Genomic DNA, 24,955 nt, shown 5'->3' with positions numbered 1-24,955 from the left:
TGCCCCTCCCCCAGGCTAGCCCCTGTGAGTGTCCCGTTCCATCGCCGGAACCACGGCTCTGTGACATCACAGCCCGCGGGCCAAGGGCACCGTGGGCAAGGGGAGCACGGCAGGCACTACGTCGGCTGCTGTGCTGGTGGTGACTTGCCCTCAGTTCTTGCAGCAGATACGTGGCGCTGGCAGCCATGAAACTGCTCCTTGTCCTCGTCCTGCTGGCCCTGTGCTGGCCCGTGCACGGCACGTGGGACACCTGCGGGTAAGTGGCCCGAGGCTCTGGCAGGGAGCTTGGGCAACCCTTTTGGGGCTCGCTGGAGGGGGCCCGCCTGTCCCCGTGGCCATGCCACGGCTTGCCAAGCCGTGCCTGGGAGCCTCGGCTCCTCGCCAGCACCCAGGCGGCTGGCACAGCTCCTCTGCGGGGCTAAAGCAGGAACAGGGGCGGACGGACGCACGTCCCACGGGGTTCCTGCTGTCCCTGCAACGCCTGGCGGGGAGGGAGACGGCTGACCTTCAGCCTGAGCAGCAGCGAGCCGCGGAGCAGGGCAGTAACGAGCTTCTGTTACAGAACGACCTGCGGGCTCCGGCCCGTGGACTATTACTCCAAGACGTCGCGCGTGGTGGGTGGCAGAGATGCCCAGCCCGGGGCTTGGCCCTGGATCGTCAGCATCCAGGACCCTTTGAAAGCAGGCACAGGGCACATATGCGGAGGGTCCCTCATCGCCTCACAGTGGGTCCTCACGGCAGCCCACTGCTTCGTCAATGCCAGGTAAGGAGGACCAGGGAACAGGCATAGCCCCACCACAGTAGAGCAGGTGCCCTGTGCCTCAGGCGTGCGAGGGCAGTCGCAGCCTCCGTGCGCTGCTTTCCTCTGTCCCGTGGGAAGCAGAAGGCAGGGAACTGCTGGGCTGCTGCAGCATGTGGCCCCGCTCCCTCTGACCCCTCTCTCCATCCGCCTTCCAGCCACATCACAATGTGGCGCGTGGTGGTCGGGGCCACCCGCTTGACTCGGCCGGGCCCCGAGACCCAAGTGCGCCACATCAAGCGGCTGCTGGTGCACGAACACTACAGTAACATCACCGAGGTCAACGACATCGCGCTGCTGGAGCTGGACCAGCCCGTGCAGTGCGGCTACTACGTCCAGCTCGCCTGCGTGCCCGACGCCTCGCTGAGACTGTCCCAGCTAAGCACCTGCTACGTCAGTGGTTGGGGTGCCACGACCGCGAGATGTGAGTTCCCCAAAAGCGCCGTGTCCTGAGCGCAAGCTTGGCACGCTGGGCAGACGGGTTGGGCTTCCTGACCATGGAGGTGAAAGCCGGAGCCAGGCTGGGGGGACGTATGCCTCTGGAGAGATGGGCCTGAGCCCTTCCCCAAAGCCAGACGGAAGGGAAACCTGGGACAGTGCCTTCAGGATGCAAAGCCAAGCCCTGGGGAAAGGGTTCGCCCGGATGGGGGAGGAGAACTGGCAAGGAGCTGCTGGGTGCTAATTGCTTTCTGTGCTCACAGCTGGAGGACCAACTGATGTCCTGCAGGAGGCCAAGGTCGGCCTCATCGACGCCAGGCTGTGTAACAGCAGCCAGTGGTACAGAGGGGACGTCCACAGCCACAACCTGTGCGCTGGCTACGCGCAGGGCGGCATCGACACCTGCCAGGTAGGAGCGTGCCACAAGCCAAGCCCCAGCAGCAGCACGGCAGCCCTGTCCCAGCCCAAACGTGCCCCGGCAATTCTCCCTCCCACCGCGGGATCCCCACGGCTCTGGGGCTCACCTCCCCTTCCCCAGCTGCAGGTCCTTGCCCAGTGCCCCCCTTGGCCCAGAGCTGCTGCTCAGGGCAGTCCACGGCTCCAGGTCCCGATCCTGGAACATCCCTCTTCCACACATCCCGATCGCCGTGCAGAGAGGGGAGACAGCCCTACCTTACAGACCCCACCCCCTCCCAGACAGTGTTCCGTAGGCTCCAGCCCCGAGCAGAGCCTTTCTGGGCACTGAATGCAGCGCTGGCAGGTGCTGGGGGAGAGAAGACGGCCAACCCTAGTGCTGACGGTGGCCACCAACACCACCATCCTCTCTCTTGCGCTGCAGGGTGACAGCGGTGGTCCTCTGGTCTGCAAAGACAGCAGTGCCGACTACTTCTGGCTCGTTGGCCTGACCAGCTGGGGGAAAGGCTGCGCGAGAGCCAGGCGGCCCGGAGTCTACACCTCCACCCAGCACTTTTACGACTGGATCCTGGCACAGATGGGGCTGCGCCCGGCAGTAACGGCTGCTCCAACGCCGCAGCCAGTCTTCACCTCCCCCCCGTGCAGAGGCCGCGGCCAATCCCAACGCAGTCGGGCAGGTTTAGGCCCTGTCCGTTCCCACGCCAGAAGCTGCTGGAATTCTTTAACCTGCTGCAGGAGCTGCTGCAGTTCCTAAGGGGAAAAAAGGCTTGAGCAGCAGGATGAAGAGGATCCACGGCAGGCTGCAGGGTACCAAACCACTTGGTTCTGGACAATGCCGCCGATCCAAAGGCAGCCTCGGTTTCAAAGCCCTGCTCTGTGCTGCCTCTCTCCTCTGAGGGCACACAAATGCTGAAGGGGACTTTGTTCTTGAAATAAAGTTGCCACTTTTCACAGCAAACCACGCTTCCGTCCAGTTCAGTCTCCTGGGGGAGGCAAGGACTGCCACGGCCGGCACCTGCAGGATGGGCTGCACGTGGGCACAAAGGGGAAGAAGAGTCACTCCAAAGGGCTGAAAGCACCTGGTCAGAGAGGAGGGTGCTCAGAGCCACGATGGGATGGAGCAGACTGGCACATGGTAGATGAGGATGGGAAAAACAACGTGACATGCAGACATGGGGGTACGCACTAAGGCAGACGAGCTGACGATGAGGGCCGGGCGTACGGCTGAGCTCACGGAACAGACCATGGGAAACTGCCGAGCACAACCAGAGAAACTGGCATAGGAAAGGGAGCGAGAAGCTGGCAGGAGTTTACAGTGCCATAAGGAACAGGCAAATCTGACGGAGAGTTAAGGGCAGTTGATGTGAGAGGGGGTTCACACTTCCCAGATGGTTGAAGGAAGAGTTGGGGTCATTTTGGGGAGAGGAATCTGGCAGCGACAGCAGTGCCCAGGAAACAGCATCAGTAAGCCAGGAAGTCCCAGGTTGAGCAGCTAGCAGCACCTGAACCCCCCAGTCTTTCCCAGGCTTGACAAACCCGGGAGCAAGGGGGAAAAATAAGCGGGGTAGGGCCCTTGTTTGGGAGGAGACAAGGGCGGAGAGAGGGAGGAGTCAAGGAAGGTGAGGGGGGATGCGTTAGCATGGAAAATGGGGAGAAGGAGGGATCAGGGAGCCATTCCCACAGAAGCAAACTGCTGGTGTGTTTGCTTGTTGACTGAGCCCTGCACCCAATCGCCACCGTCCGTCCTACCTTCTTCTTGAGGGCCATCCCAAATCCTTTTCTGTAGCCGGTGCGGGGCTGGGTCCAGAGGCCTGGCTGCTGCAACGGCAGAAGGGCACACAGGTCCTGGGGACCCAGCAGCTTGGAAACACCCAGGGCCTGGCCAGCTACTGGTGGGAGCGCTGTGCGTGTGCAATTCACGAGCGAAGGTGAGGCTGGAGTAGCTCCCAAGCAAGAGGACAGCGACCCTTCCCCAGCCCTGTGGATGGCATGTGGTTGCAGCCCCCCGGATCGCTCAGCCCCACCAGCCACAGCCATTACAAGAGGAGCAGCCCTGCCAGCCACATCCCCACCTGCTGCAGTCCTGAAGGACTTGGAGGTGCTTGAGCACGCACACCCTGAGCTGCCTCCCACCTGGGCATGTGCCCGCTGCACTCGCTGCACAAGGTCTTGCCTCTGGAGCTGCCAGGACCATCCATCCCACTCTCCTCTTGCTGTGCCCCTGGCCCCTGCCAAGCCATGGTGCTGCAGCTCCCGGCTCTGTTCCCGCCCAGGGGTGCACAGCATGCCTCCAGCCGAGTTGGGATCTCTGGGCACCGGGGCATGGCCTTTGCTTCCTCTTGATTATGGCTTGACAGGAGCTGCTCTGGCTCTGGAGGTGCTGCTGTATCAGGGTCCCTCCCGGAACAAGCCAGGGGTTCGGTCGAGAGGCCTCAACTCGAACGCCCAGCACAGAGCACAGGGGGCACTGCCCCGCACGCCTCGCAGCTCGGCCATCTCCCGGGCCACGGGTGGCCACCCCAGCACTGCCTGGGTCAGAGACGTCACTGAGCCACAGCTGAGGGGTCAGTTGGAGGTCTGGTGGGTTTGGGATAGGGTTCCGATGTGGGGCAACTGAACGGACTGGAGCAGAAAGCTAGGAGACGTGAGACCAGGAAGGCTTAGGAGTGGGTTTGGGATGCAGCAGGGGCACTTCTCGAGCAAAGGATCTTTTCCTACAGCAACGACGGAGTTTCCCATTTAGGCTCAAGGGCTGCTGGTTGTGCCTGAACACAGGAGCCCATCTCCTGGAGATCAAGGACTTGTCATGAGAGCAAGGCAGGGACTGTGCAAAGAGCAACAGCAGTTCTCTGGTGGAAGGGCCTGATAAAGAGAACGAGGAGAAAAGGGGAGGTTCTGCACCCTGGGAGGGCTGTACCCCATGGCTGTGTCTGCTTTGGAAGACCGGAGAAAGCTCGGAAGACGGGCTGTACTGGTTTCAGCTGGGACAGAGTCAGCTCTTCTTTAGCAGCCAGAAGAGCTCCGTGTTTTTGGTTGAGTCTGGGACTGGCTCTGAGAAGAACGCTGGCAGCGCACTGATGTCTGTAGTTGGCACTGAGGCCTCAAGGACGTTTCAGCTGCCGTGTTCTTGCCAGTGTGCAGGAGCACAACAGGATGGGGGGAGCATGGCCGGGATGGGGGGGTCCACAACTCTCCTTATAATTTGTACTTAGACTTAGGATTGAGGCCAAACTGGCCAATTAGTATTCCATATCACGCAGCGTCATGCCCAGTTTAAAAGTGAGGGACAGCCGGAAAGAAGGGCCTTTGCTCTTCCGGACTCTCACTTTCGGGCTCTCAGAGTGCTCTCTCTGTCCCGCTCTCCATTTTCGGGCCTCTCACTCATCTGGGATTGCGGTATCAGGATTTGTCTGTTTTGGCATCGTTAGTTCGGGACGAGACGGGCCGCGGTCAAGGGGTGGTGAGCAATGACACCGTACATCACTCGTTTGTGTATATTTATCCTTGTACATATATTTGTACATATGCCCCTGGAGGCTGCAGGGTACCACGACCACTTGGTTCTGGGCAATGCCGCCGATCCAAAGGCAGCCTCGGTGGCAAAGCCCTGCTCTGTGCTGCCCTCTCTCCTCTGAGGGCACACAAATGCTGAAGGGGACTTCCGTTGGGAAGGATCGCATCCTGTGGGTAGGACTCACGCTGGAGAAGTTTGTGGATTTTCTCGTGAGTAGGGATTCACTGGAGCAAAGAAAAGGGTTTGTAAGGACTCCCTCTCCTTTAAGAAAGGCGGCAGTAACAACATGGGATGAACTGACCTGCACTCGCCCATTCCCTGTCCCCCTGCGCTGCTGGGGGAAGGAGGTAGAGCTCGGAAGAAAAAGGAAAAGGGGGGGGTGGTGGTGTTGTTTTGAAGATCTGGCCTTGTTTTCTTGTTATCCTCTCAAGTAACTGGTTTTGTTTGCTTTTGTCTTTTTAGGTAACTGTTAATAATTGCTTTGCTTTAAGAAAATGAGACTGTTCTGCCCGGGACCATGGTTGGTGGGTGCTCCCTCTGTTCTTGTCTTGACGTTCAGCTCTTTTATTACATTTTTCTCCTCTCCACTTTACCGGAGAAGGAGTGAGAGAGCGGCTGTGTGGAGTTCAGTTGCCAGATCGGCCTAAACCACGACCGTTGCAAAGTAGATGTGTTTATTGCCGCGCTGGGTGCACGGCGATCGCTCCACCACAACGTGCACACCCGCCGTAGCAGTTTTTCTTGCATTTATACAGACATCACTCATAACCCCCTCCCCAAAAGGTCAGTCTCTCCCAGGAGATTATTTCCATAGCCCCCGCCTCAGGATCCGCCTCAGGCTCCGCCTTCACACGCCTCCTGGTGGTCGTGGGCATGGGTCTTCAGGATGAAGGCCGTAGAGCTGCCTCGCTGTGTATTTTTACCTCTTCCCTAGAATCCCTGTTTTGGCTGAGCTTGCAGAGCCAAACCGGTTCCCAGCCTGGCGTGGCCTTGAGTGGACACCTGGTTGTCTCCTACTTGTTATTGTGTGAAGACAAATGTTAGTTCTTGCTAGTCCTTATCTCTCCTCTTTGTCTGTCTTTCTCCCTAACGGGTCACGAGCTACAACCTTGCTAGTGTTTATTTTGTCTCTCTTACCGGCTCTTTCGGGTAGTCGTGTTTCAAAGCAGGGATTAGTATTTGGTAACTTCTACCATTTCACAGAGCTGTCCACAGAGCTAATATAGTCTCATGTAGTCTTATGCCCATGTCATACCTATCCGTAGAAATCACCAGCTAATATAGTTTTATGTGCTCTTATGCCTGCTCCTATACCTATCCCCGTCAGCCCTTCCCCGCTGCTGAGCACAGGGCTGCCACCACGTGGGACCCGCCGCCCGCTCCCCGCGGGAGGGGCTCTGGCAGCAGCGGGGGGGTGCGCGCCTGCGTGGTGCGCGCGGCTGACGGACACCGCCCCCCCAAAACTCGACAACCCCTGCACCCGCCCACCCCCACAAAACCAAAGCCAAACACTGGGGAGCGCCGGGACCCGGTCCCGGGAACGGGGCGGCCCGGCCTGGAAATCTCCTGGTGGAGGGAACCCGCGCCGGGCCCCGCCAGTCAGAAGCGGGGGTGTTTTGGGGGGCGGGGGGCAGGTGGGGCGCAGGGCTGCCCGGGCGGTCCCGGCTGTTGGCGCTGAGATGTTGGAAAAGAAACAGAAATTTGTGAAAAATTAGAGATCGGTGGGAAAAACATCCTGTTCCTTGCGCCTAAAATCCCCAGCGCCGCCGGGCTGTGCTGCGTTCCTCTCCGCCACGGCCAGACCGTGTTCCATCCCGACAGCCCCCCTCGTTGCTCCTGGCGTGAGTCTGAGCTGACCACCGAGCTGCCCCCCAGGATGGGTGTTGGGGGAGCTGGTGTCCCGACTCCGCGACCACCACCACCACTGCAGCCCTGTCTCTGGACAGGGAGAATAAAAGCTGGAATGATCACAGGGTGGTGGTTGTGTCCCTGGTTGTCCTGTGCGCTAAACTGCGTGCCCCTGCCTCCCATGGGTGGGTGACCATCTCTCCTGGGGAGGGTGTGTGCCTGGTGTGCGCACGTCCGGAGCAGCACACGTCTCCAGGGATGGCGATGCCCCAGCTTGCCTGATCCTGTGCTGGGTCTGAGCCCGTCTCCATGTCCCCAGCCCATCTCTAAATCCCAGCCCATCTCTAAATCTCCAGCCCATCTCCACGCCCCAGCCCATCCTTAATATCCCAGCCCATCTCCACTTCCCTGCCAATGACAGAATCTTGGAACCATCGAACCGTAGAATTGTTTGAATTGGAAGGGACCTTCAAGATTATCTAAGTTCCAACCCCCCTGCAGTCAACGGGACACCTTGCACTAGGCCAGGTAGCGCCAAGACCCGTAAGCCTGGCCTTGACACCCTCCAGGGATGAGGCATCCACAACTTCTCTGGGCAGCCTCTTCCACTGCCTTCTCACCCTCCGAGAGAAGAATTTCCTCCTTCCAGCTAATCTCATCAAAATCTCCCCTCTTCACTTTCAAGCCATTACCCCTTGTCCTGTCACCACATGCCCTATCCAAATCCCTCCCCAGCTTGCTTGTAGGCCCCCTTTAGGTACTGGAAGGTGCTGGAAGGTCTCCCCGGGGCCTTCTCTTCTCCCAGCTGAACAGCCCCAGCTCTCTCAGCCTGTCTCCATAGCAGAGGTGCTCCATCCTCTGATCATACGCGTGCACTCCGTGTGTACGTGAACACTGCGCGTTGCGCACGGTGTTCCAGACGTGTGTGTTGGAGCAGGGCTGTGCACACTCTCCGGGTGTGCATCGCACCTTCTGTTTGTAACCCAAGTGTGTCTCCACCGTGTGCGTGTGCGCGCACGTGCACCCTGTGTGTGAACGCCGTGTGCGCGTGCACAGCGTGTTTGTGCGTGTCCTCTGTGCACGCGTGTGTGTACGTGTGTGCACGCGCTCTGTGCACGCTCGATCCAGCCCGTTCCTCCCAGAGAATGTCTCCTTGCAGAGGAGCTGGAGCTGAACTGGGAGGACTCTCACTTCCAGGAGGTTTTCTCCCGTCTCAGTCCAATGGATGTGACGGCTGTTCCCATGGGCAGGTGCAAGAGGCTCAGTCGGTCTTCCAAAGAGCCGATCACCTTCCCGAACATGCGCACGGCCTTGGCTGGCACGAATGGCAAACCAGAGTAACGCAGGTGGAGCAGCACCGTCACCAGCACCCACTGCACGCAGAAAGCACCACTCAGGCCGTGTCTTCCTCTCCAGCTGATCCGGGACTGATGTTCAGGAGTGAAACGTACACACACACGTCACTGCCGAGAGCCGCGAGCACAGGCACGTTCACGGGGTGTCTGATCCAGATTCTGCTTCCCATCCTGCTTGGAACCCCCCATGTTGCCCTCCTGCCCCTCCCCAGGAGGCTACCTGCCCCTCCCCCCATGAGCCAACGTGTCCCGTTCCATCGCCGGAACCAGCGGCTCTGTGACATCACAGCCCGCGGGCCAAGGGCACCGTGGGCAAGGGGAGCACGGCAGGCACTACGTCGGCTGCTGTGCTGGTGGTGACTTGCCCTCAGTTCTTGCAGCAGATACGTGGCGCTGGCAGCCATGAAACTGCTCCTTGTCCTCGTCCTGCTGGCCCTGTGCTGGCCCGTGCACGGCACGTGGGACACCTGCGGGTAAGTGGCCCGAGGCTCTGGCAGGGAGCTTTGGGCACCCTTTTGGGGCTCGCTGGAGGGGGCCCGCCTGTCCCCCCGTGGCCATGCCACGGCTTGCCAAGCCGTGCCTGGGAGCCTCGGCTCCTCGCCAGCACCCAGGCGGCTGGCACAGCTCCTCTGTGGGGCTAAAGCAGGAACAGGGGCGGACGGACGCACGTCCCACGGGGTTCCTGCTGTCCCTGCAACGCCTGGCGGGGGAGGGAGACGGGCTGACCTTCAGCCTGAGCAGCAGCGAGCCGCGGAGCAGGGCAGTAACGAGCTTCTGTTACAGAACGACCTGCGGGCTCCGGCCCGTGGACTATTACTCCAAGACGTCGCGCGGGTGGGTGGCAGAGATGCCCAGCCCGGGGCTTGGCCCTGGATCGTCAGCATCCAGGACCCTTGAAAACAGGCACAGGGCACATATGCGGAGGGTCCCTCATCGCCTCACAGTGGGTCCTCACGGCAGCCCACTGCTTCGTCAATGCCAGGTAAGGAGGACCAGGGAACAGGCATAGCCCCACCACAGTAGAGCAGGTGCCCTGTGCCTCAGGCGTGCGAGGGCAGTCGCAGCCTCCGTGCGCTGCTTTCCTCTGTCCCGTGGGAAGCAGAAGGCAGGGAACTGCTGGGCTGCTGCAGCATGTGGCCCCGCTCCCTCTGACCCCTCTCTCCATCCGCCTTCCAGCCACATCACAATGTGGCGCGTGGTGGTCGGGGCCACCCGCTTGACTCGGCCGGGCCCCGAGACCCAAGTGCGCCACATCAAGCGGCTGCTGGTGCACGAACACTACAGTAACATCACCGAGGTCAACGACATCGCGCTGCTGGAGCTGGACCAGCCCGTGCAGTGCGGCTACTACGTCCAGCTCGCCTGCGTGCCCGACGCCTCGCTGAGACTGTCCCAGCTAAGCACCTGCTACGTCAGTGGTTGGGGTGCCACGACCGCGAGATGTGAGTTCCCCAAAAGCGCCGTGTCCTGAGCGCAAGCTTGGCACGCTGGGCAGACGGGTTGGGCTTCCTGACCATGGAGGTGAAAGCCAGAGTCAGGCTGGGGGGGACGCATGCCTCTGGAGAGATGGGCCTGAGCCCTTCCCCAAAGCCAGACGGAAGGGAAACCTGGGACAGTGCCTTCAGGATGCAAAGCCAAGCCCTGGGGAAAGGGTTCGCCCGGATGGGGGAGGAGAACTGGCAAGGAGCTGCTGGGTGCTAATTGCTTTCTGTGCTCACAGCTGGAGGACCAACTGATGTCCTGCAGGAGGCCAAGGTCGGCCTCATCGACGCCAGGCTGTGTAACAGCAGCCAGTGGTACAGAGGGGACGTCCACAGCCACAACCTGTGCGCTGGCTACGCGCAGGGCGGCATCGACACCTGCCAGGTAGGAGCGTGCCACAAGCCAAGCCCCAGCAGCAGCACCGGCAGCCCTGTCCCAGCCCAAACGTGCCCCGGCAAGTCTCCCTCCCACCGCGGGATCCCCACGGCTCTGGGGCTCACCTCCCCTTCCCCAGCTGCAGGTCCTTGCCCAGTGCCCCCCTTGGCCCAGAGCTGCTGCTCAGGGCAGTCCACGGCTCCAGGTCCCGATCCTGGAACATCCCTCTTCCACACATCCCGGATCGCCGTGCAGAGAGGGGAGACAGCCCTACCTTACAGACCCACCACCCCCTCCCAGACAGTGTTCCGTAGGCTCCAGCCCCGAGCAGAGCCTTTCTGGGCACTGAATGCAGCGCTGGCAGGTGCTGGGGGAGAGAAGACGGCCAACCCTAGTGCTGACGGTGGCCACCAACACCACCATCCTCTCTCTTGCGCTGCAGGGTGACAGCGGTGGTCCTCTGGTCTGCAAAGACAGCAGTGCCGACTACTTCTGGCTCGTTGGCCTGACCAGCTGGGGAAAGGCTGCGCGAGAGCCAGGCGGCCCGGAGTCTACACCTCCACCCAGCACTTTTACGACTGGATCCTGGCACAGATGGGGCTGCGCCCGGCAGTAACGGCTGCTCCAACGCCGCAGCCAGTCTTCACCTCCACCCCCGTGCAGAGGCCGCGGCCAATCCCAACGCAGTCGGGCAGGTTTAGGCCCTGTCCGTTCCCACGCCAGAAGCTGCTGGAATTCTTTAACCTGCTGCAGGAGCTGCTGCAGTTCCTAAGGGGAAAAAAGGCTTGAGCAGCAGGATGAAGAGGATCCACGGCAGGCTGCAGGGTACCACAACCACTTGGTTCTGGACAATGCCGCCGATCCAAAGGCAGCCTCGGTTTCAAAGCCCTGCTCTGTGCTGCCCTCTCTCCTCTGAGGGCACACAAATGCTGAAGGGGACTTTGTTCTTGAAATAAAGTTGCCACTTTTCACAGCAAACCACGCTTCCGTCCAGTTCAGTCTCCTGGGGGAGGCAAGGACTGCCACGGCCGGCACCTGCAGGATGGGGCTGCACGTGGGCACAAAGGGGAAGAAGAGTCACTCCAAAGGGCTGAAAGCACCTGGTCAGAGAGGAGGGTGCTCAGAGCCACGATGGGATGGAGCAGACTGGCACATGGTAGATGAGGATGGGAAAAACAACGTGACATGCAGACATGGGGGTACGCACTAAGGCAGACGAGCTGACGATGAGGGCCGGGCGTACGGCTGAGCTCACGGAACAGACCATGGGAAACTGCCGAGCACAACCAGAGAAACTTGGCATAGGAAAGGGAGCGAGAAGCTGGCAGGAGTTACAGTGCCATAAGGAACAGGCAAATCTGACGGAGAGTTAAGGGGCATTGATGTGAGAGGGGGTCACACTTCCCAGATGGTTGAAGGAAGAGTTGGGGTCATTTTGGGGAGAGGAATCTGGCAGCGACAGCAGTGCCCAGGAAACAGCATCAGTAATGCCAGGGAAGTCCCAGGTGAGCAGCTAGCAGCACCTGAACCCCCCAGTCTGTTCCCAGGCTTGACAAACCCGGGAGCAAGGGGGAAAAAATAAGCGGGGTAGGGCCCTTGTTTGGGAGGAGACAAGGGCGGAGAGAGGGAGGAGTCAAGGAAGGTGAGGGGGGATGCGTTAGCATGGAAAATGGGGAGAAGGAGGGATCAGGGAGCCATTCCCACAGAAGCAAACTGCTGGTGTGTTTGCTTGTTGACTGAGCCCTGCACCCAATCGCCACCGTCCGTCCTACCTTCTTCTTGAGGGCCATCCCAAATCCTTTTCTGTAGCCGGTGCGGGGCTGGGTCCAGAGGCCTGGCTGCTGCAACGGCAGAAGGGCACACAGGTCCTGGGGACCCAGCAGCTTGGAAACACCCAGGGCCTGGGCCAGCTACTGGTGGGAGCGCTGTGCGTGTGCAATTCACGAGCGAAGGTGAGGCTGGAGTAGCTCCCAAGCAAGAGGACAGCGACCCTTCCCCAGCCCTGTGGATGGCATGTGGTTGCAGCCCCCCGGATCGCTCAGCCCCACCAGCCACAGCCATTACAAGAGGAGCAGCCCTGCCAGCCACATCCCCACCTGCTGCAGTCCTGAAGGACTTGGAGGTGCTTGAGCACGCACACCCTGAGCTGCCTCCCACCTGGGCATGTGCCCGCTGCACTCGCTGCACAAGGTCTTGCCTCTGGAGCTGCCAGGACCATCCATCCCACTCTCCTCTTGCTGTGCCCCTGGCCCCTGCCAAGCCATGGTGCTGCAGCTCCCGGCTCTGTTCCCGCCCAGGGGTGCACAGCATGCCTCCAGCCGAGTTGGGATCTCTGGGCACCGGGGCATGGCCTTTGCTTCCTCTTGATTATGGCTTGACAGGAGCTGCTCTGGCTCTGGAGGTGCTGCTGTATCAGGGTCCCTCCCGGAACAAGCCAGGGGTTCTGTCGAGAGGCCTCAACTCGAACGCCCAGCACAGAGCACAGGGGGCACTGCCCCGCACGCCTCGCAGCTCGGCCATCTCCCCGGGCCACGGGTGGCCACCCCAGCACTGCCTGGGTCAGAGACGTCACTGAGCCACAGCTGAGGGGTCAGTTGGAGGTCTGGTGGGTTTGGGATAGGGTTCCGATGTGGGGCAACTGAACGGACTGGAGCAGAAAGCTAGGAGACGTGAGACCAGGAAGGCTTAGGAGTGGGTTTGGGATGCAGCAGGGGCACTTCTCGAGCAAAGGATCTTTTCCTACAGCAACGACGGAGTTTCCCATTTAGGCTCAAGGGCTGCTGGTTGTGCCTGAACACAGGAGCCCATCTCCTGGAGATCAAGGACTTGTCATGAGAGCAAGGCAGGGACTGTGCAAAGAGCAACAGCAGTTCTCTGGTGGAAGGGCCTGATAAAGAGAACGAGGAGAAAAGGGGAGGTTCTGCACCCTGGGAGGGCTGTACCCCATGGCTGTGTCTGCTTTGGAAGACCGGAGAAAGCTCGGAAGACGGGCTGTACTGGTTTCAGCTGGGACAGAGTCAGCTCTTCTTTAGCAGCCAGAAGAGCTCCGTGTTTTGGTTTGAGTCTGGGACTGGCTCTGAGAAGAACGCTGGCAGCGCACTGATGTCTGTAGTTGGCACTGAGGCCTCAAGGACGTTTCAGCTGCCGTGTTCTTGCCAGTGTGCAGGAGCACAACAGGATGGGGGGGAGCATGGCCGGGATGGGGGGTCCACAACTCTCCTTATAATTTGTACTTAGACTTAGGATTGAGGCCAAACTGGCCAATTAGTATTCCATATCACGCAGCGTCATGCCCAGTTTAAAAGTGAGGGACAGCCGGAAAGAAGGGCCTTTGCTCTTCCGGGACTCTCACTTTCGGGCTCTCAGAGTGCTCTCTCTGTCCCGCTCTCCATTTTCGGGCCTCTCACTCATCTGGGATTGCGGTATCAGGATTTGTCTGTTTTGGCATCGTTAGTTCGGGACGAGACGGGCCGCGGTCAAGGGGTGGTGAGCAATGACACCGTACATCACTCGTTTGTGTATATTTATCCTTGTACATATATGTTGTACATAATGCCCCTGGAGGCTGCAGGGTACCACGACCACTTGGTTCTGGGCAATGCCGCCGATCCAAAGGCAGCCTCGGTGGCAAAGCCCTGCTCTGTGCTGCCCTCTCTCCTCTGAGGGCACACAAATGCTGAAGGGGACTTCCGTTGGGGAAGGATCGCATCCTGTGGGTAGGACTCACGCTGGAGAAGTTTGTGGATTTTCCTCGTGAGTAGGGGATTCACTGGAGCAAAGAAAAAGGGTGTAAGGACTCCCTCTCCTTTAAGAAAGGCGGCAGTAACAACATGGGATGAACTGACCTGCACTCGCCCATTCCCTGTCCCCCTGCGCTGCTGGGGGAAGGAGGTAGAGCTCGGAAGAAAAGGAAAAGGGGGGGGTGGTGGTGTTGTTTTTAAGATCTGGCCTTGTTTTCTTGTTATCCTCTCAAGTAACTGGTTTTGTTTGCTTTTGTCTTTTTAGGTAACTGTTAATAAATTGCTTTGCTTTAAGAAAACTGAGACTGTTCTGCCCGGGACCATGGTTGGTGGGTGCTCCCTCTGTTCTTGTCTTGACGTTCAGCTCTTTTATTACATTTTTCTCCTCTCCACTTTACCGGAGAAGGAGTGAGAGAGCGGCTGTGTGGAGTTCAGTTGCCAGATCGGCCTAAACCACGACCGTTGCAAAGTAGATGTGTTTATTGCCGCGCTGGGTGCACGGGCGATCGCTCCACCACAAACGTGCACACCCGCCGTAGCAGTTTTTCTTGCATTTATACAGACACACTCATAACCCCCTCCCCAAAAGGTCAGTCTCTCCCAGGAGATTATTTCCATAGCCCCCGCCTCAGGATCCGCCTCAGGCTCCTCCTTCACACGCCTCCTGGTGGTCGTGGGCATGGGTCTTCAGGATGAAGGCCGTAGAGCTGCCTCGCTGTGTATTTTTACCTCTTCCCTAGAATCCCTGTTTTGGCTGAGCTTGCAGAGCCAAACCGGTTCCCAGCCTGGCGTGGCCTTGAGTGGACACCTGGTTGTCTCCTACTTGTTATTGTGTGAAGACAAATGTTAGTTCTTGCTAGTCCTTATCTCTCCTCTTTGTCTGTCTTTCTCCCTACGGGTCACGAGCTACAACCTTGCTAGTGTTTATTTTGTCTCTCTTACCGGCCTTTTCGGGTAGTCAGTGTTTCAAAGCAGGGATTAGTATTTGGTAACTTCTACCATTTCACAGAGCTGTTCCACAGAGCTAATATAGTCTCATGTAGTCTTATGCCCATTGTCATACCTATCCGTAGAAATCACAGCTAATATAGTTTTATGTGCTCTTATGCCTGCTCCTATACCTATCCCCCGTCAGCCCTTCCCCGCTGCTGAGCACAGGGCTGCCACCACAGTGGGACCCGCCGCCCGCTCCCCGCGGGAGGGGCTCTGGCAGCAGCGGGGGGTGCGCGCCTGCGTGGTGCGCGCGGCTGACGGACACCGCCCCCCCAAAACTCGACAACCCCTGCACCCGCCCACCCCCACAAAACCAAAGCCAAACACTGGGGAGCGCCGGGACCCGGTCCCGGGAACGGGGCGCCCGGCCCGGAAATCTCCTGGTGGAGGGAAACCCGCGCCGGGCCCGCCAGTCAGAGCGGGGGTGTTTTGGGGGGCGGGGGGGCAGGTGGGGCGCAGGGGCTGCCGGGCGGTCCCGCTGTTGGCGCTGAGATGTTGGAAAGAAACAGAAATTTGTGAAAAATTAGAGATCGGTGGGAAAAAACATCCTGTTCCTGCGCCTAAAATCCCCCAGCGCCGCCGGGCTGTGCTGCGTCTCCTCTCCGCCACGGCCAGACCGTGTTCCATCCCGACAGCCCCTCGTGCTCCTGGCGTGAGTCTGAGCTGACCACCGAGCTGCCCCCAAGGATGGGTGTCTGGGGGAGCTGGTGTCCCTGACTCCCGCGACCACCACCACCACTGCAGCCCTGTCTCTGGGACAGGGAGAATAAAAGCTGGAATGATCACACGGGTGGTGGTTGTGTCCCTGGTGTCCCTGTGCGCTAAACTGCGTGCCCCTGCCTCCCATGGGTGGGTGACCATCTCTCCTGGGGAGGGTGTGTGCCATGGGTGCGCACGTCCCGGAGCAGCACACGTCTCCAGGGATGGCGATGCCCCAGCTTGCCTGATCCTGTGCTGGGTCTGAGCCCCGTCTCCATGTCCCCAGCCCATCTCTAAATCCCAGCCCATCTCTAAATCTCAGCCCATCTCCACGCCCCAGCCCATCCTTATATCCCAGCCCATCTCCACTTCCCTGCCAATGACAGAATCTTGGAACCATCGAACCGTAGAATTGTTTGAATTGGAAGGGACCTTCAAGATTATCTAAGTTCCAACCCCCCTGCAGTCAACGGGGACACCTTGCACTAGGCCAGGTAGCGCCAAGACCCGTAAAGCCTGGCCTTGAACACCTCCAGGGATGAGGCATCCACAACTTCTCTGGGCAGCCTCTTCCACTGCCTTCTCACCCTCCGAGAGAAGAATTTCCTCCTTCCAGCTAATCTCATCAAAATCTCCCCTCTTTCACTTTCAAGCCATTACCCCTTGTCCTGTCACCACATGCCCTTATCCAAAATCCCTCCCCAGCTTGCTTGTAGGCCCCCTTTAGGTACTGGAAGGTGCTGGAAGGTCTCCCCGGGGCCTTCTCTTCTCCCAGCTGAACAGCCCCAGCTCTCTCAGCCTGTCTCCATAGCAGAGGTGCTCCATCCTCTGATCATACGCGTGCACTCCGTGTGTATGTGAACACTGCGCGTTGCGCACGGTGTTCCAGACGTGTGTGTTGGAGCAGGGCTGTGCACACTCTCCGGGTGTGCATCGCACCTTCTGTTTGTAACCCAAGTGTGTCTCCGCCGTGTGTGTGCGTGCGCACGTGCACCCTGTGTGTGAACGCCGTGTGCGCGTGCACAGCGTGTTTGTGCGTGTCCTCTGTGCACGCGTGTGTGTACGTGTGTGCACGCGCTCTGTGCACGCTCGATCCAGCCCGTTCCTCCCAGAGAATGTCTCCTTGCAGAGGAGCTGGAGCTGAACTGGGAGGACTCTCACTTCCAGGAGGTTTCTCCCGTCTCAGTCCAATGGATGTGACGGCTGTTCCCATGGGCAGGTGCAAGAGGCTCAGTCGGTCTTCCAAAGAGCCGATCACCTTCCCGAACATGCGCACGGCCTTGGCTGGCACGAATGGCAAACCAGAGTAACGCAGGTGGAGCAGCACCGTCACCAGCACCCACTGCACGCAGAAAGCACCACTCAGGCCGTGTCTTCCTCTCCAGCTGATCCGGACTGATGTTCAGGAGTGAAACGTACACACACACGTCACTGCCGAGAGCCGCGAGCACAGCACGTTCACGGGGTGTCTGATCCAGATTCTGCTTCCCATCCTGCTTGGAACCCCCCATGTTGCCCTCCTGCCCCTCCCCCAGGAGGCTACCTGCCCCTCCCCCCATGAGCCAACGTGTCCCGTTCCATCGCCGGAACCAGCGGCTCTGTGACATCACAGCCCGCGGGCCAAGGGCACCGTGGGCAAGGGGAGCACGGCAGGCACTACGTCGGCTGCTGTGCTGGTGGTGACTTGCCCTCAGTTCTTGCAGCAGATACGTGGCGCTGGCAGCCATGAAACTGCTCCTTGTCCTCGTCCTGCTGGCCCTGTGCTGGCCCGTGCACGGCACGTGGGACACCTGCGGGTAAGTGGCCCGAGGCTCTGGCAGGGAGCTTGGGCAACCCTTTTGGGGCTCGCTGGAGGGGGCCCGCCTGTCCCCCGTGGCCATGCCACGGCTTGCCAAGCCGTGCCTGGGAGCCTCGGCTCCTCGCCAGCACCCAGGCGGCTGGCACAGCTCCTCTGTGGGGCTAAAGCAGGAACAGGGGCGGACGGACGCACGTCCCACGGGGTTCCTGCTGTCCCTGCAACGCCTGGCGGGGAGGGAGACGGCTGACCTTCAGCCTGAGCAGCAGCGAGCCGCGGAGCAGGGCAGTAACGAGCTTCTGTTACAGAACGACCTGCGGGCTCCGGCCCGTGGACTATTACTCCAAGACGTCGCGCGTGGTGGGTGGCAGAGATGCCCAGCCCGGGGCTTGGCCCTGGATCGTCAGCATCCAGGACCCTTTGAAAGCAGGCACAGGGCACATATGCGGAGGGTCCCTCATCGCCTCACAGTGGGTCCTCACGGCAGCCCACTGCTTCGTCAATGCCAGGTAAGGAGGACCAGGGAACAGGCATAGCCCCACCACAGTAGAGCAGGTGCCCTGTGCCTCAGGCGTGCGAGGGCAGTCGCAGCCTCCGTGCGCTGCTTTCCTCTGTCCCATGGGAAGCAGAAGGCAGGGAACTGCTGGGCTGCTGCAGCATGTGGCCCGCTCCCTCTGACCCCTCTCTCCATCCGCCTTCCAGCCACATCACAATGTGGCGCGTGGTGGTCGGGGCCACCCGCTTGACTCGGCCGGGCCCCGAGACCCAAGTGCGCCACATCAAGCGGCTGCTGGTGCACGAACACTACAGTAACATCACCGAGGTCAACGACATCGCGCTGCTGGAGCTGGACCAGCCCGTGCAGTGCGGCTACTACGTCCAGCTCGCCTGCGTGCCCGACGCCTCGCTGAGACTGTCCCAGCTAAGCACCTGCTACGTCAGTGGTTGGGGTGCCACGACCGCGAGATGTGAGTTCCCCAAAAGCGCCGTGTCCTGAGAGCAAGCTTGGCACGCTGGGCAGACGGGTTGGGCTTCCTGACCATGGAGGTGAAAGCCAGAGTCAGGCTGGGGGGGACGCATGCCTCTGGAGAGATGGGCCTGAGCACTTCCCCAAAGCCAGACGGAAGGGAAACCTGGGACAGTGCCTTCAGGATGCAAAGCCAAGCCCTGGGGAAAGGGTTCGCCCGGATGGGGGAGGAGAACTGGCAAGGAGCTGCTGGGTGCTAATTGCTTTCTGTGCTCACAGCTGGAGGACCAACTGATGTCCTGCAGGAGGCCAAGGTCGGCCTCATCGACGCCAGGCTGTGTAACAGCAGCCAGTGGTACAGAGGGGACGTCCACAGCCACAACCTGTGCGCTGGCTACGCGCAGGGCGGCATCGACACCTGCCAGGTAGGAGCGTGCCACAAGCCAAGCCCCAGCAGCAGCACCGGCAGCCCTGTCCCAGCCCAAACGTGCCCCGGCAAGTCTCCCTCCCACCGCGGGATCCCCACGGCTCTGGGGCTCACCTCCCCTTCCCCAGCTGCAGGTCCTTGCCCAGTGCCCCCCTTGGCCCAGAGCTGCTGCTCAGGGCAGTCCACGGCTCCAGGTCCCGATCCTGGAACATCCCTCTTCCACACATCCCGGATCGCCGTGCAGAGAGGGGAGACAGCCCTACCTTACAGACCCACCACCCCCTCCCAGACAGTGTTCCGTAGGCTCCAGCCCCGAGCAGAGCCTTTCTGGGCACTGAATGCAGCGCTGGCAGGTGCTGGGGGAGAGAAGACGGCCAACCCTAGTGCTGACGGTGGCCACCAACACCACCATCCTCTCTCTTGCGCTGCAGGGTGACAGCGGTGGTCCTCTGGTCTGCAAAGACAGCAGTGCCGACTACTTCTGGCTCGTTGGCCTGACCAGCTGGGGGAAAGGCTGCGCGAGAGCCAGGCGGCCCGGAGTCTACACCTCCACCCAGCACTTTTACGACTGGATCCTGGCACAGATGGGGCTGCGCCCGGCAGTAACGGCTGCTCCAACGCCGCAGCCAGTCTTCACCTCCACCCCCGTGCAGAGGCCGCGGCCAATCCCAACGCAGTCGGGCAGGTTTAGGCCCTGTCCGTTCCCACGCCAGAAGCTGCTGGAATTCTTTAACCTGCTGCAGGAGCTGCTGCAGTTCCTAAGGGGAAAAAAGGCTTGAGCAGCAGGATGAAGAGGATCCACGGCAGGCTGCAGGGTACCACAACCACTTGGTTCTGGACAATGCCGCCGATCCAAAGGCAGCCTCGGTTTCAAAGCCCTGCTCTGTGCTGCCCTCTCTCCTCTGAGGGCACACAAATGCTGAAGGGGACTTTGTTCTTGAAATAAAGTTGCCACTTTTCACAGCAAACCACGCTTCCGTCCAGTTCAGTCTCCTGGGGGAGGCAAGGACTGCCACGGCCGGCACCTGCAGGATGGGGCTGCACGTGGGCACAAAGGGGAAGAAGAGTCACTCCAAAGGGCTGAAAGCACCTGGTCAGAGAGGAGGGTGCTCAGAGCCACGATGGGATGGAGCAGACTGGCACATGGTAGATGAGGATGGGAAAAACAACGTGACATGCAGACATGGGGGTACGCACTAAGGCAGACGAGCTGACGATGAGGGCCGGGCGTACGGCTGAGCTCACGGAACAGACCGTGTCCTGTTCCTCAAGAGCTCGCTGGCTTGTCTTCTCCAGGTCTGCTGTTTTGGTTAATAGTCTTTGGGCAGGGTCTGCGTCTGCTCACAAGACTTGAGATCTGCGCAGACACACAACATGCTGCAAATAACTCAGAGACTTACAAGGCACCACCCTTGTCTACAAAGCTAATTATCTACTGTTTTTCAGACACGTTGTCTCAGAGTGAGAAGATACCTTCGTATCAGCACATCAGAGACTGTGATGTTTAATAAAGTTTTTAATATGCTTCAGTAATTTTAAAAGAGCTATGTATCACGTAGGAGGAGGCTAGGACAAGACACTGGTGCTTTCTAGCAATGCCAGCCCAAGGGTTACCCCAATTCCCTCTTCCTTTTTTTGGCAGGTTCTCTTCCCTGCCTTGGGGCTTACAGCCACCCACTCATCCCAAAAATTTGTGTGACAATTCAGAGCCCGGGCTTGTATCAGCACAGCTTCCGCCGAGGAATTAGAGACGTCTCCCTTCCAAGAAGAAAAAGTATATGGAAGGAAAGACTTCTTGCACTGATAAAAGTCTACTAAATTACTACAGACAGCGTATGGCTCCCACGTTCTTTATGCATACTGTTTAAATTTGAACGTTAGCCAATTAAGCATACAGAGCCTGACTACTTGCTTCCTAGGTTCTACAGGTGACAGGATAAGTAGGTCATTGGAGGGTTATTCTGATTTCTCACCTCTACATGCTCCCTGTGATATTATTACACAGGTAAGATCTTCCAGCACAGAACAGAGGCAGCAGCAGAGCTGTAGGTTACCTTCTGTGCATTCCCTTTGCTGCCTGCCCCAGCTCTCAGCTAGGCTGACTTTAAGCCTTCACTGCAAGTTTTTCAGTTGCACTGTCAGAACTGAAATGGGTCGGCAAAGCAGCTGAGCATTAAGTTGGAGAGAAGAAACGTATCACCAGCGACAGACCATCAATCGTCTCCTCCTCCAGCACCAGATGTGTGAGCCACCAGACCAAAAATGCACCTATCAAAAATGGAGACAATAGAAAGGGAAAGTTTCTTCTCCCTCCCTAATTCCTCCCCCTGATGCTGATATTCTTGTCAAATAACAATAAAACAAACCAAAAAGCATCTGCACTAAGACAGCTCTGAGGATTACTTCCCCAATAGTACCACAGGAGGTTTTTCTGCCAGTGCCAGAGTTAAAAATGTCTGATTTGGTTGAATAGTTTAAAAGATGACCCTTTTTAAACCCAGAAATTCCAGAGGCTAGCATAACAAAGCTTGAACTTTTTATGTTTGTGATAGTTTGATGCGTGGTGGCACGAGAGAAGATTTGCTCCCTGTGCCACCAGATCTGAGTCCCATCCCCCTCGGGGGGTTGAGCCAAATTGGCGCCTCTGCGAATGGCCCTATTTAAGTTGAGACAAAGGGACGGGAAAAGGTCTTTTGCCCAGGAAGGAGGAGAGGGGAGGAGGGCGCTGCCCTCGCTCCTGGCTCCTGGCCGGGCGGCCGCTATGTGCTCAAGATGGTGCCGGGGGAGCCGCATGGGGGGACTCGGGAAGCACCTCGCGCCTGGGGTGCCCGCCGGGCCGAGCTCCCCCAGAGAGGATTAAGAGCTAAGAGAAAACAACCACAGCGACCAGGTCAGTCAGGATGGAGCAGGAGGAGGTGTACTCGAGCTGAAGTTTTCCCTTGCAAATTGGTGTGAAGATGGCAGGCGGCCCCCCTGCAGCCAGGGTGTACTCGGCGGAGCAGCGGCCCACTCGCAGCCCATGGAGAAACCCAAGTCGGAGAAGAGATGCCTGAGTCCAGGAGAGGTCGTGGAGCAGGGGATGCACGACCAGGTACTGTTAATAATGGGCAGGGAATACACGACGAGGTCATGAAGGCATCTGGGATCCGTGGGACGACCCACGCCAACGCGAGTGGCAGCAGCTCCCTAAGAGGCCGAGACTGGTAAAGCCTGAACTGGTGCAATCCATGGGGAAGGATTGCAATCCTGCGGGCAGGACTCACGCTGGAAAAGTTTGGGGATTTTTTCCTCGTGAGTAGGGGATCCACCGAAGCAAGGGAAAAATGGTGTAAAGACTCCTCCTCCTTTAAGAAAGGAGCGGCAGTAACAACATGGATGAACTGACCTGCACTCCCCAGTCCCTGTGCCGCCGGGAGGGAAGTAGAGCCACGAACAAAAGGAAATAGAGGGTGGGGAGGTGTTGTTTTAAGATCTGGCCTTGTTTTCTCTTTCTCCTCTCAAGTAACCGGTTTCGTTCCCTTGTGTCTCTTGTTAAGTAACTGTTAATAAATTGTTTTGTTTTAAGAAGAAAGTCTAAGTCATGTTTTGCCCGGGACCATGGTTGGTGGGTGCTCCCTCTCGGTTCTTGTCTTGACCCTCAGTCCAAAAACCACGACAATGTTCCATTATTCTTCCACTTGCCACTGTTCAAATGGCACATTCAGACTCCAGCAGGACCAGACTATGGAAAGCAGACCTGCAGGAAGAGTTGAAGTCTCTTTTACAGTTAGGGAGATGAATAAATAGTGAAATAGGGAAAAGAATTTTAATTATTTTCTTGATCAAGATGACCACTCTTAGTCTTGCTATTGCTCTTTAGTCTGCAATATCCCGATGATTATGCATGTATTACTTATTTTTCATGCAAAACTACATTAACTTGGAAATCAATCCTGCTTTAGAAAACCACCTAGGCAAATAACACACCCAAGTTGCTTCATAAATCAGAAATAACTAAACATCTTCCAAGATGTATTAACTGCACTAAAGAAAGCAGTTTGATTACAGCCAGCACAATTTCCAACTTGTCATGTATTCGAACGTGCAAAAAGTGTCCAATTTCAAACCACAACATCCCACATCGCACTTCCACAAGCTGTGCACATTTTTTTGGGATCTCTGAATTACAGTTCGAAATACCCGAGAAGTCAAGCTCCTCCATCCAAGACCCGAGTCCCACCTGCATCCCACCGGCTGCGGGAAGGCATCCTTTCCTCGGAGCACTGAACTCGTTAGTCCTGAACTAACGACTCTAAATGAGCTGCAGGGATGCCGGCACCACGGAACGCGGCTACAACTGCAAGTACCAAATACCCGAGTCACTTCTAACGCCGGCACGGCCGCACGCCGGCTCCGAGCCTTCGGCAGCCGGGCAGGAATGCCCGTCACTGCCCGCCCGCCGTGACAGCACGGCCGCCCTCACAAACGCTGCCAGAAACGACGACAAACTCAGTAATTCCCGCCCGGAGGCACGCCGGAGCGCTCCTGAAAGCTCACCAAGTGTCACAGCACGCAGAACGCCAAACCACCGACAGCGCCCGCCGGGTGCTGCGCGCCCGCCCTCCGCGGGCCGCCCTGCGCCGCGACAGCTGCACCCCGGAGCCCCACGAGCGGGGCCCAGCAGCCCCCGGCACCTGCGCACCCACCGCCGCGGGTGCTGCGGCAGGTACCCACGGCAATGGGGGGGACGCGCGCACCGAAACACGGAACCCCCCCCCCCAGCACCGCGGTGCCACCCGGCAGAGCCCAGCGACCGCCCGCCCCCCCCCGCCCCTCACCGTGCGGGCCCGGCAGGGCTCCAACGCCCGCCGGACACTCCCGGTCAGCTTGATGTGTAGCACGACGGCTTTTTTCTCATTTTTCTTCCCTTTTCCGCAGGACACGCCGTGCCACTGCCCTTCCCGCCGCTCTGCCATCCTACGCGCCCCGCAGCAGCCGCTGCAGCCGCCCCCCCGCCGCCGCCTCCCGCAGCGTGACCCGTCCGCTCGGTGTGGGGCGCAGCCGTCCTTGCCGGGCGGGGCCCACGCGTGACGTCACGACGGGCCGCTCGGGGCGGGGGGATGGCGAGAGGAGGCGGCGGCAGCGGCGGGCGGGCTCCAGGCGGCAATAAAAGTGTTCGGGGTGCCCGCAGGCCCAGCGGCCTGGCTGGCTGCCCCCCCGCCGGCAGGGCCGGGTGGCCCCGGGCCGGGGAAGGCCCGCGGTGAGCGAGAAAACACCGGGAAGGGCAGTGCCCGGCTGTGCGCCGTGCACTCCGCCGGGTGAGCGGGGGTCGGCGCCCAGGGCCGGTTTGCCAGCTCCGCCGCTGCACCGCTGTCACTAATTAGGGCTCTTTTTTTAATAAAAAAGGAGAACACTGGCCGTTCGCGTTGCTGGAGCAGCTGTGCCAATCACGGACGCTGGAGTAGTGCTGCTGAAAACCGCTCTCCCGTGCCACAGGGGAGGCAGCAGCCGGATACACCGACCAGAGCGCCCTTTCCAGTGCCGCTGGCCCTCGCTTGGGTGTGATACCTGAAAAGGAAACTGAACTTTCCAAGACTTGTTTTAAAGTTTTAGAAAGCAGGTATTCTTTATTGCAGCGCTGGGTGCACGGGGGATTTCTCCTCCCGGCGTGCACACCGGCTTCTGGACAGAAAATTAGTTATACACTATAATCATGCATAATTCATAACATATTTACATATTCTTAAACAATTGGTTAATTTTATCTCGCTTTTCATATAAATTACTTCGCATGCTCAGTTGTCCTCCTCCGCCCCTTTCTTTTGGGTCTGGGGTGTAATTAGGGCAGGTGGTCCGTGAGTCGGTGGTCGCGATCTCCCCCTGCCGGAATTACCTTTTCCCCCAAGTCACTGCATGTTCACAGTTTAGAAAAACATGATAACAAAGTTTATGCAGTTTCTGGGATGTTCCCTCCAAGGGCAGACAGTTCTTGATAAAGAGTCTCTGTTTTAATCACTCCTGGCAGCTTCAAGGATGGACTTCTTTAGGTATGTGTAAATCGCCTACTGCCACTGAACCCTTCATGAAACTCTTACACAAAACTTTAACCCCTTTATTGTTGGGTAACAGT

At 58.8% G+C, this 24,955-nt stretch overlaps 1 protein-coding gene and 2 pseudogenes across 1 annotated transcript; all 3 read left to right on the top strand.

Annotated features, from left to right (window-relative positions):
- The first annotated feature begins 185 nt into the window (after window positions 1–185).
- LOC104378854 (acrosin-like) lies at window positions 186–2,422 on the top strand (annotated as a pseudogene).
- Window positions 2,423–8,770: 6,348 nt separating this feature from the next.
- On the top strand, window positions 8,771–11,014 carry LOC147525720 (acrosin-like; annotated as a pseudogene).
- A 6,365-nt stretch (window positions 11,015–17,379) lies between these two features.
- Window positions 17,380–19,625, top strand: LOC147525719 (acrosin-like). Its single transcript, XM_086631072.1, has 5 exons — window positions 17,380–17,453; window positions 17,761–17,961; window positions 18,155–18,420; window positions 18,699–18,844; window positions 19,278–19,625. Exons 1-5 carry the CDS (start codon window positions 17,383–17,385, stop codon window positions 19,623–19,625), a joined length of 1,032 nt encoding a protein of 343 aa, XP_086487198.1. The 5' UTR covers window positions 17,380–17,382.
- Window positions 19,626–24,955: the final 5,330 nt, after the last annotated feature.

The sequence above is a fragment of the Tauraco erythrolophus genome, unplaced genomic scaffold (assembly GCF_009769465.1).
Source record: "Tauraco erythrolophus isolate bTauEry1 unplaced genomic scaffold, bTauEry1.pri scaffold_90_arrow_ctg1, whole genome shotgun sequence".
Taxonomy (NCBI): Eukaryota; Metazoa; Chordata; class Aves; order Musophagiformes; family Musophagidae; genus Tauraco; species Tauraco erythrolophus.
Note: the sequence above shows the minus strand (reverse complement) of the source record. Positions and strands in the feature narration are given on the sequence as shown.